At 30.3% G+C, this 11,577-nt stretch overlaps 1 protein-coding gene across 3 annotated transcripts; it reads right to left on the reverse strand.

Moving 5' to 3' along the window:
- Window positions 1–991: 991 nt before the first annotated feature.
- On the reverse strand, window positions 992–6,415 carry LOC100799276 (vacuolar cation/proton exchanger 5). Of its 3 annotated transcripts, none has more exons than XM_041017679.1 (12): window positions 6,198–6,415; window positions 5,937–5,976; window positions 5,117–5,377; window positions 4,985–5,034; window positions 4,853–4,881; window positions 4,269–4,465; window positions 3,972–4,184; window positions 2,932–3,066; window positions 2,045–2,161; window positions 1,919–1,972; window positions 1,309–1,425; window positions 992–1,181 (listed from the first exon to the last, which is right to left on the reverse strand). In XM_041017679.1, exons 1-12 carry the CDS (start codon window positions 6,230–6,232, stop codon window positions 1,086–1,088), a joined length of 1,344 nt encoding a protein of 447 aa, XP_040873613.1. In that variant the 5' UTR covers window positions 6,233–6,415; the 3' UTR covers window positions 992–1,085. The 3 variants fall into 3 exon arrangements, with proteins under 3 accessions (XP_040873613.1, XP_003530824.2, XP_025985595.1); XM_003530776.5 differs by having other exon boundaries at window positions 4,967–5,034; XM_026129810.2 differs by lacking the exon at window positions 2,932–3,066 and having other exon boundaries at window positions 4,967–5,034.
- Between the last annotated feature and the right edge of the window lie 5,162 nt (window positions 6,416–11,577).

Genomic DNA, 11,577 nt, shown 5'->3' on the forward strand with positions numbered 1-11,577 from the left:
GGTGCTTATTATGATATGTGAGATCCTCGCTTATGCGTTTTGCTTTTGCATATATGCAGTGATTCTGTTCCATGTTGTACAAACCTCGCGCTTTGAAGTGGAACTACTTTCTGCGCAAGGCAAGATTTTGGTCGACTCATTTAGTCATTTTTGTTGGAATAATGCTTATGGCACTCACAAGTCACAAGTCATAACCCAACCAGTATATTCGACCCTTTATTTTTCCTGTATTTACCCCTTTTTCTTCACCTAACAAAAAATGGGTTGGGTGTGTGAGGATGGGTTTTATTAGTCTATTTGAAAAAAAAAAAAAAACTCATTATATAGCTAATAGTAGTATGACCAATATAATCCAAAAGAATGGCTATGCGTGTTTTGTGGAGCAGCAGAGGAATCTGCAAGTCATTTATATAGCTAATAGTACTATAACTTCTTAAATATATTATTAAAATAAATTTATCAACTTGATAATTATATTTATTTTCTTTACTCAAATTATTACCTAAAAAATTCTTTAATTAAACATATTTTTCACAAATAAGTACAGCTTGTGATAATTTTACAAATATATGAAAAAATAAAAAATTAAATGAGTGATATCATAAATTTATAAATAAAAATTTACACTTGTATATAAGTTTAGATGGGATTGGGTTGATTTTCAAAATCAAATTCAAAATCTAATCCAAAGAAAATGGTTTTTTTCAATTTTAAGTTTATTTAATTTTTGAATTATTTTTTATTTTTATTGAATTGGGTCAATTTATGAGCATCCATAAATTACGTTTATGTTTAAAATATTTGTGTACAAGGTCTTATCTATAGTTTCATTCAATGTCCAGAAAATGTCAAAACTGGCATTAGTTCTATGTAAGTGGAGAATGAAGTTTGTGCAACAAGCAGGATGCCAGATCAATGACATTTATGAAACACAATAACAAGATGGAAATCAGAACTGAAACAAATTAATTTCTTTGATTTGCATCAGGGGAACAACAAAATCTTCACAGCCTCATTTCAGAAAACTAAATGTACAAGAGAAGGTATATTTAAAGCGAAAATCAATTCATTAATACAAGTCTAACTTATTGAGAGGAATCTACATGTACATAAAAACTGGCTGCCACTATCAGATAGCAAAGAATAAGCATTAGTCCTTTGAAGTAATTAGCAGTTCCTTCCTGCAAATGCATAATAAATGTCAGTGTTGTCTCTTCAGTCTTCACCATACTAATAATCAAGTCATTGTTAACATTCGTAATACCATACTTTTAATTTTCATTCTTTTTTTTATGTTTGAATACAAACCTGTAACATGAAGGCGACAACTATAACAGTAAGAAATAGTACTGCAGTCTCAAAAAGTTGAAAGTTTAAGTCCATAGGGTGCCCTGTTATCCAGCCAATAACAACACAAAATGGTATCTGCATAATGAAAAGGAAAATGTGAACGAAATGAAATTTCACACACTAGATTTTTGTTATAACTTATAAGGAGGAATTTATGAATGAAAAAACCAGATGACAGTCCATTAATGCTGCATCAAACCATCTTCTACTACTTATAGGAAGAAACTGAATATATTCAGTTGTTTCATCACTTGGTTTCGATCCTACTATTATGTTATATGTTACTCCTACTAAATTTTGCTTTCTCTTATTTGGACATCATGCAAATATTTCAGCATATTGTACTCCTCAGAAAAATGCATCTCTAAAATTCTGTGTGCAAAACTCTACCTTAATTCTACCTGAATATATGCAAGTATGCATGCTTAGATACATAAGAAAGCAAAGACTGTCACACATACTTGCATGAAAACTGAAATTAGAAAAAGCATTTTATATTTACCATAGCAACAGTAATTCTATATAGTAATTCAATCTCATCCATACAATATAAATATATAATACTTGCCACAAACATAGATATCTGTGTGGATGACCCAATTGCTACTCCTAAGGAAATGTCCTGCAAGAATAAAACTTATCAATATGAATATATATGGGAACACATGTGTGAATACAAGAACTGAAACCTCACAAGTTTATCTTTCATGGCAAACATTATAGCACTGGCATGTTCAGCTGCATTCCCCACTAGTGGAAGCAATATGACACTAATAAATGCTACTGGAATTTCCCATGCCGTAGATGCTCCCTGTAACAAATAGAAATTTTATTTCTTAGAAAAATGTCCTAAAAAGAACAACACAGAAATAAGAAATTTCATATAATAATAAACATTTAATGATACCTTAGAGAAGTCATCTTTCTTGTAAAAATATACAAAGGACAAATGGCATTTCATTTGAAAAGCAAGCCAAAAACTTGAATGACCTCAAATAGGTAAGCACAAAGGCAAGGATGAAGGAAGAACAAGATAAACTGCTTGAACCGCTTAAGGACAACAGCCGGAGACAGCTAGAATTTGGAAGGTCTAGATTCTTGTCAGAAAATGGGAGTGAGTATTTGGACTTGTTAGAAATCAGTTAGGTTGACAGTTATTATGTTGTAGTAGGTTCTTAAATCGTAAAGGCTATAACAGATCTCTACCCAATAATAAGGCGACATCTCCCTAGAAGAGTTCTCTCTCCTTATTCCCAATTGAATTGCATATTCACTTCTCTCTTCATGCAATTCTGATTATCTCTCTCCCCTTGGGAACCTCTCACAAAATCAACATCACCTAGTGGACAAAAATAGTTTACCTATCTAATGCTGACAAACATGTGTCATCCTCATTCTTCGGACATTGTTAACGATGACACACAACTTAGTGCTTGCCAGGCCAGCTTTTTAAGACTTGCATAAATATATAAACATGATATACTGAGTAGGAAATATATTATCAGGCTGAAAGGTAAACTCTGAAGGGAATCTATTTCAATTTAACTACCTTCTAACAAAAAATGTGAATATTATCCCCACCTCTATAGCGCCAACCAAATATTCTGACAGGATTGATATCCAAGCAGTCATAACCGAAAGCCAGATTATTGTTTCCCATTTAGAAATATCTGAAGATTCATCATCATTTGAGTTGTTTCCATTCTGACCCTCATCCTGAATTCATATCATGTTTCCACAAACTGGTGAGCAAATATGTTCTGTCAAGCATTTACAGGAAATATGATAATAATATTGAATGTCAAGCATTAACAACCAAGCCTTGCCTTATCCCAATAATGAACATCAAGCATACTAGAAAAATTATTGGTGAGTTGCAAAAAGAGTTAAAAAGAACGTTTATAAGTTATTTAATCAATAAAGAATTAATAATTTACTATGCTTATTTCTATGGGCGAAAAATTTCTCAAGATAGTTAATCATCCTCCTGCATTTGGTCACTTCACTCTCAGGCTATAATTTTGAGGGAAGTGAGACAAATAATTTTCATAATAATTTCCAGGAATAAAAATACGAATCAATCTGAATTCTTAAAGATCAAAACAAAGTTCAGAACTGGATGGAAATTGTCATCTTCCTACATTCAATCCCCCTCCCAAGAATGAGCAGAAATGCCAGACAAATCTATTGGAATATATGGGGCATAGCATAATATGCAAGAGGAAAACCCAAAATCTATTAGAAATGGACCGGACTTTTAACCTCAAGTCATATTCGTAGCTGAAATAGGACATCTTAACAGAAACAATAAATGAGAATTAGTAAGGGAACCACACGTTTGAATATATATCAAATTCTACTTGTTTTCAATCTTGATTGATATACATCAAACTTGTGTTATCTAAGTCTGGAATCTAAATATCACTTTGCTGTCTGCTCGTTTAGATTAAAGAGCATCCATTCGGTCCAAAACCTATTAATAAGCATGTGTCACAGTTCCTATTCATAACAAAATTATGATTGTGATTACATAAGAAAATCAATAATATCACATGGCATACCACATATCCACAAACAAAAGAATGACTGAGAAAAAGGAAACTTGATATAAGACTGCCAACCTCGTTCACAGAGACGTAGAGATTTCTTTGACTTTTTAACTGAAAAAATAGGTATGCAACATAAGCCACAAGCATAATGCAGCTGCTGAATCTTGAAAGTGACAACTCTGACTTCCCAACATGGACCTCAGTGTGAGTGTAGTGTAGAACAGCAGGAAAAAGTATGCCCATGACTGCCATTAGCAATAATCCTGAGTTCACGGAAGCAGCTGCCTACATGGTAAATTGAATCAGCTACAGGTAATACAAAATGAAACTAAGGAACATAATAAAAAAGACAGAAATTAACATGTCTACCTTGTTAAACACTTGCTCCTTCTCGTGATTAACAATCCCGCCACATAAGAATGCACACCCAAGCACCAGTAACATATTGGACAAAATTGAACCCAGCAAAGAGAGCTGGACAACGCGTGTCATTCCACTTTTCAGTGCATATATTGAGATGATCAGTTCTGTTGCATTTCCAAATGTAGCATTTAAAAGACCCCCAACTGTAAGATACAATATTATGAAATTAGAAATAAACCACACCACAAGCATATGACTAACAACAAAATAGAAGAGTGAACCACTTAGATAATGCATCTGGCGTCTGCATGCAGATATTAAAACCATATACCATCACAAAAAACAATGGAAGGTTGAAATGAGAAACCGGATCAATATTTTCCAATGAAATATAACATGTAAAAAAGATAATTGAAATTTAAGAGATACTTGTACAAATAGTTAGTCATAGAGACACATAAAAGCATCTCCTAAACTGGTCATAAAAACACATCATATTAACAACTCAAAATTTACACTTTAACTTATCTCACTGAATGTTCTAGATTGATTTAAAAGAAGATAGACTTAGTAGAATGCTACTACTTTACCAGTATCTCCAGTGTAAAACGCCAGCTGCCTATACAAGACCAAGAAAAGGATAACATCAGAGCATATAAAGTGAAAATCTTGAGCAAAATCTTAAAGAGTACGTGTACTATTACTCGGTAGCATAACCTAACCGCTCTGCCAGAGGCATTATCCCCAACAAACTCAGACCAAAGACCCAACCCTGCAGTCCACCTTCACAAATCAATATAAGATATTCAATCTAAAGTGCCGGAAAGTTAAGAATTGTTTGAAGTCCAACTCACAAGATGACCAGTCAACTTCTGTACAAGAATTGCAAGAGGCCCAAAAGGCATAAGCAAGTTGAGTTTGTTAGAAAAGACTACAACTTGTATGCTCCTGTAAATCATACCCGCCAACGTTTCATGATGGACAGTCCGAGATTCTCCAGAATGTGATCCATGTACATCCATCAGACTCGATTCTGACGGGTGAAAATTTATTTCGGAGTCAAAAGGAACTTCATCGTCTGTCCTATACATTGCTCTTCCATTCGGACTACCCATCTGTGACACAAACAGTGGACATTGTCTAGATTTTAGACAAGTCGTTGACTGAATGCTTCATCATACCACTATCTTTACACAAGTATTTCCAACAATATATTTGTTTGGTAACTGACAAGTTGATTATTTACAAAATGTTTGAAGGGAAACATTCATTAAAACAAAATAAAAAGGGGAAAATTTACAATCAAACATTATTGAACTTGAATTTGAAAAAGAAAAAGAAAAGTATCTGCCACATTTGAATTTATAATGAAATGTGTCTTTTTTCCAACCACCAAGTAAGGCTCTTACAGAGAGGATTCACAAACCATCATTTTTCCAATGAAAAGCACAAACTGTTAATAGGCATTGTCATACAACTTGAATATCCAAAAATGCATAAATAGAGAAGTTCTTACTTCTTACAAAAACAAAATAAAACATTCATAAACACCAACAAACTACGGAAACTCCTATTTGACTACAAATTGTGGTAACATAAATTAAAAATACTAACCCTATTGAAAATTTAAAAGAAATTTACAAAGTATATGCCACAATGGGGAAAAGATCACACCTTGCAAGTCTCAGACAAATCATCTAAGAATCCGGATGCACTGCAATGAAGAGATTGAATATTAGGGGAGAAAAATAAAACATATATATATATATATATATATATATATATATATATATATATATATATATATATATATATATATATATATATATAAGTTGCTAGGCAAAAAGAATTAAATACTAACATTCAAAGACAAGACATGACAGAGAAAAAAAAAATTAATTCATCAAATTTTAAGAGTCCAATCCAAGTACTTACACACGAGTAGGTTTCACTTCAATTGGAGTCTCCATTTTTTTGTATAACTCAAATGGGCATAAAGTAACCAAATTGCCACCAGAATAATTATTATGGCAGTAATTATTTCAGTTTTGTGTGGAAAGAGTGAAAGAGAAAACAAGTGTTTTTTTTTTTGTGTTGGGTGAGTTTCAGTTTCAGTTTTGCTGTGCATTTTAGGTTTGGCTCAAATGTCTTCTGCGGCCGTTTTCTTTCTTAACAGTTAGTTAACACGCATTTCTCATTTTTTGTATTGGTCGTTGTCATTAGTTTTGTTTTGTCAACTGAAAACGATTTTAGGACACTGCATCATCATTGGTTTCATGTTGATTCCAAACCTTGATTTAACTTTGACTTTTTGCCATGGTAAAACCTGGATGGAGGAAAAATATATACTAATTCCGTTATTATTTATAAAACATAATCAACAAAAAAATTTAATTTTTGTTGACTTATTATAAGATTTTATTTATTTATTTTTTGTTATGTATGAATTAATTTTTTATTAAAACATCACTTTAAATTCTCTCCTCTGAAAATTGAAGAATATGGATAGGTTTCCAATAAAATTAAGAATAAATTTTAAAAGTATTATAATTATAGACAAATTTAATATTAATAATCAAATTAAATAACTTTTTTTATTACTCTTATTATATTGGGGTTTTAGGAATAGAATGATTTTTTTTGTAGGGACTAGGAAGAAATGAATGTAAATTTTTTTGGTAGAAGAATAGTTTTTTATTAAATCACAACAAAAAGATTAGAACTTGTATATATTACCCAAACTCTCTACCATTAAGCAATATTCTAGTGGTGTAGAAATAATAGAATAAGACAATATGCAATAGGGGGTGTATTGGATTAAGATTTCAAAGGATTTTAAAAGACTTTTTTATGATTAAAAAGTCTTGTGGTATTCAATCAAGACTTTTATAAAATATAAACAAATCTTGTGGTATTCAATTAAGACAATAAAGATTTTTTTTTCAGGGCAACAAAATCTGTTGGTATTCAATTGAGATTTCTTACCACTTTTAAAATGTCTTTTGGTATTCAAAAGTAAATAGATTGTGATGGATTCTTTTATGGAATGGATTTTGAGAGACTTTTTAGTTAGAAATACACATAAAATACTCCTCCAACAATCTCACCCAAACCCTTGAGACTTTTCATAATCTTCCAAAGACTTTTTCTTCTCCTGCCGAACAAGACACAAACCACTACCAGGTTCATTCTCTTACAACTTTTCAATCAATTTTACCTATTTTTTTAATGGCAATCGATAGTCAATATTGTTCATACTATATGTATATTACGCAAATCAAAAGAAAAGGGTGTTGTATATGCTTCAAGATTTCGTATTCATATTGTTTTCAACGTCCAGGCAATGAATATGCATCAAAAGAATGGCAATTGATATGCATCAAGATTTCATATTGCTTTTTTTTAGTACTGTATATGCAAATCAAAATAAAAAACTCTTTTTTTTTCTGTTTCTTCAACTTGTTTTTTTACAACGTCCATTATTATTATTATTATTATTTTCTTGTGTTATTATTAAAATGTTAATTATTAATGTGTTATTATTATTTTTTTGACAGCGTGTTATTATTATTATTATTGTGTTAATAATTTTTTAATTGTTATTGTGTTATTATTATTGTTATTTTGTTAATAGTTTTTTTTTTAAATGATTTTATGATATATGAGTATTATTTTTATGGAAAATGCTAACATGTGCCCTTAAGACACTTGTTAGTGTATTATGTATAGAAATTTTGTATTGAAAGTTGTGCAATTTACTTTTTTAAAAGTAAAAAATTGTTGTTTTTAAGACATAGTTGTGCAGAGCTTGTGTTGGCATGTGCAGCACTTCATAATTTTCTTCGCAAAGAATGTCGTTCTGATGAATTTCCAATGGAACCTACTGACGAGTCTTCATCTTCATCTTCAGTGTTACCAAATTACGAAGACAATGATCATGAACCCATTGTTCAAACACAAGAGCAGGAACGAGAAGATGCTAATATATGGAGGACTAATATAGGTTCAGATATGTGGAGAAATGCTAATAATTAGGCGAACATGAAGTGAGAATCACTTTGTTATTATTTTTTTAGGCAATAATGACTTTGTTATTAAAAGGTTTAAAATTTCTATCGTTTTTATTTTCTTTATTCAAACATTATAATTTATTTATCATCTTTTTCATTCACTTTTGTAACTTCCGTTATTTTTTTGTTTAAAATGTATTAATCTTTCAAAATCTTAAAAATCCATAAAGTACTTTGAAATCTTAAAAATCTGTGTTAGAAATCCATTAAAATCTTGGGTTAAGAATCCTGATTGTAAAAAGTCTTTTAAAAAAAATCTTTTAAAATCCCACAAAATCAATACAATCCCACATAATCTTTTAAAATCTTCAAGATTGTTTTTGTCAAAATATTCTCTCAAAATTCCAATCCAAAAATCGTGTACCGCTGCTTAGCTGTATCAGTTTCCTTAATTATGATCTATAGATTGTTCAAAGTTTCTTTATTATTGTATTGATTGACTTTATATTATTGACCATTTTATATTTTATAAATTAATTACACTATTAAATTAATATTCAAATATTTACTTAACATTAATTTGATTTTTGAAAAATTATAATATTTAATAAGTATTTTGGAAAGAAAAAAAATAGATTTTAGACAATAAGAACTGTTATTATACTATAAGGAACTGACTTGGTGTTCCAAAATCCTGAAAGATCAAATTGATCATGAGTGAAAGAATTGTTATACATATTATAATGATAAAATAAGAATGAAAATATTAAATTTGTAAAATTGAGATAAAAATATATTTACTCCCCTCTTCGAAAAAGAATTGAATCATAATTTATACTTTGAACTTATGCAAATGTATAATAATAAAGTAATTGTAATAACAATTTTTATATTGGAAAATATTATTTTGTAATAAAATAATATTTCATAATTTTATTTTACTGGCATTATTAATTTTTATCATAATAATTATATGTATTTGCATGTGTGTCACAAGAGAAAACAAATAATTGGTTAATAGTCTTTCTAGCCTCTGAAATTTAAGACTATAAGTTTTTGTCCTTGTATTCTTTCAAATACCCAAATTTTAATTTCTAAAATCATAAGTTTTCATCTGCTACAATGTTAGTTTTAGGGATTGAAATTGGTTATTGAGACAAAAAAAAATCGTAAAAGTCAGAAATAAAAAAACATTTTTCAAAAACTAAAAACACCATTAACCCATAAAAAATTATTTAAAGTAATATTTAGCTCAACTATTTTAGGCTTAAAAGCTACTTGGGGTAGGCAATGTATGTATTGAAGGAACATCTATCTATATAGATTACAATATATTGAATATAAATAGATGAAATAGTTTATTAAACCAAATAAACATTATACCCTCAGCAGCTTGTTTGGTTAATCTTATTCAAACATAAAACACTTTTAATTGGAATTGCTCTAGACCTGTCACCTTTGGAGCCCAATATTGGATTTTGCTTCTATACTTTTTTTTTCAGGGAATTTCTATTCTCATCTCCTTGTTTTCCTTTCTCCCCCAGATTTTTCAAAAAACTGTAAAGTGACACAATTACCTCTCCTCATTTCCCTACACTGGCCTTCCCTTTCCCTTCTCCCTTGTACCTTTGGCATTTGGTTGCAACGAAAACATAATTCATGGAAGGAAGACATTTATCTTACTGGCTTATGAAAAGGAAGAAAATATAAATAATATGAAGTTAACTTGTAAATTGACTGAAACCGAAAAATATGAACATCCCTTTAAATCAAACACTTTTGTGGCATACCTTGTATGGTAGCCTTTTCCACTAATACTTTTGGTGTCTCTAGACAAATTTCAATTCATTTGACTTTTCTTGTTATAGGTGCGACTTCAGAAAGGAATGAACCCTCCATTTTCTTTGTGATTATCATTTATCTCGGCGTGTGTGGAAACAACAACTAAAGCTTGATTTAGGAAAAGACTTGTCACTTCAGATTGTAACCAATGGTTGTATAGCATTCATGGACCTCTTTTTGCTAGCTGCTACTTGCTGGACTCTTTGGGAGGCCAAGGAATTCATCAATTTTCCAAGATAAAATCTTGAGATGTCTTTCTTGTTAACTACTCCTTGTACAAGTCCTTACACGTGGTAAGACCAATCTCTTTAGTAGTGTAGTGACCACAGAAATAGGTATAATTGGTAAGGGCTAGCTAATTACTAACATTCCATATCTCTCTTTCACAACTCACGTACGTAACGGGGTGACATTATGCATCAAAAATTAAAATGAAGAGTAATAAAGAGATTACTACGGAATTTTGTCTTGGATCAGAATTCATATATTATAATTTTGAAAAATTATTAAAATGGAATCTAATGTGGGATTACTTTAAATTATTTTTAACGTAGAGAGTGTATAATATGAGAGATTTAACTCAACTTCAAAAGGTAGTTCAAGAAATAAAGATTGTCCCTCATTTATATATTTTAAAGTGGAATTATTTTTAATCGATGTGTAACTTGGATTATTTTCAATAAGAAAGAAAAAAGTTGTAGATTTATTTAAGACTTGGGACAAGTGATGCCGGCTCATGCCACAGCTCACAGCTTTGGTGAATGGTCGTGTACAAGACTCGTGCTACACCTCCCCAATTAGAATTTACATTTCAAATTCACTATTTGATTTCACATATAATATAGCGTTGCTATGAAATAATAAAATTACTATATGTTAATAATGTTATTAACATCACTTCTCAATAAAAACTTTTTTATTTATAATTTTCTAAGGATCTTGCCGGTTAATACTTATCTTCTCACAATCTATATCATCATATCATACTCATGCATGCTTAGTTTCCAGAAGTTCTAATGTGTTTAACTTTAACTTAATTAATTTCTTTTGGCATTAAAAATTAAACTTTTTATATTTTTTTAATACCCCCCCCCCCCCCCCTTCTAATATAGACTTTTGGTTGAGATTGTATAGTCAACAATAATTTAAGATTAATTCCATCAAAATTAATTTTACCTAACTTTAATTTTTCCTGTACTATAACATGCATTTTTCGTCAATTAGCTAGTTAGGATTAAGTGCGTGTCAATTAATGCACCAAAAAAAAAAATGCGAGTCAATTAACAAACCAAAAGATGAGAGGGAGAGCACCACTATGAGTCTATGCATGACAGATCATTATCCAACCTATTCGAACTCCAAGAGTTCAATGCCTTCATTTTCCCTTAAATAAAATAAGAGTAGGCAGGTATGTTATCTCCTTTAACAATAATTTTAAAATGTTAGCCATATATATTTTTTAA

Source organism: Glycine max, chromosome 8 (genome assembly GCF_000004515.6).
Source record: "Glycine max cultivar Williams 82 chromosome 8, Glycine_max_v4.0, whole genome shotgun sequence".
Taxonomy (NCBI): Eukaryota; Viridiplantae; Streptophyta; class Magnoliopsida; order Fabales; family Fabaceae; genus Glycine; species Glycine max.

Bases quoted from the DNA above. Each gene is read 5' to 3' on its own strand.
- LOC100799276 (XM_003530776.5), bottom strand. From the start codon at position 6,232: ATGGAGACTCCAATTGAAGTGAAACCTACTCGTGT. The intron at 4,466-4,852 runs GTAAAGTAGTAG...TGTATCTTACAG, and splicing joins GTTTTACACTGGAGATACTG to TTGGGGGTCTTTTAAATGCT. The intron at 3,067-3,971 runs GTTGGCAGTCTT...ATATGAATTCAG, and splicing joins TCTACGTCTCTGTGAACGAG to GATGAGGGTCAGAATGGAAA.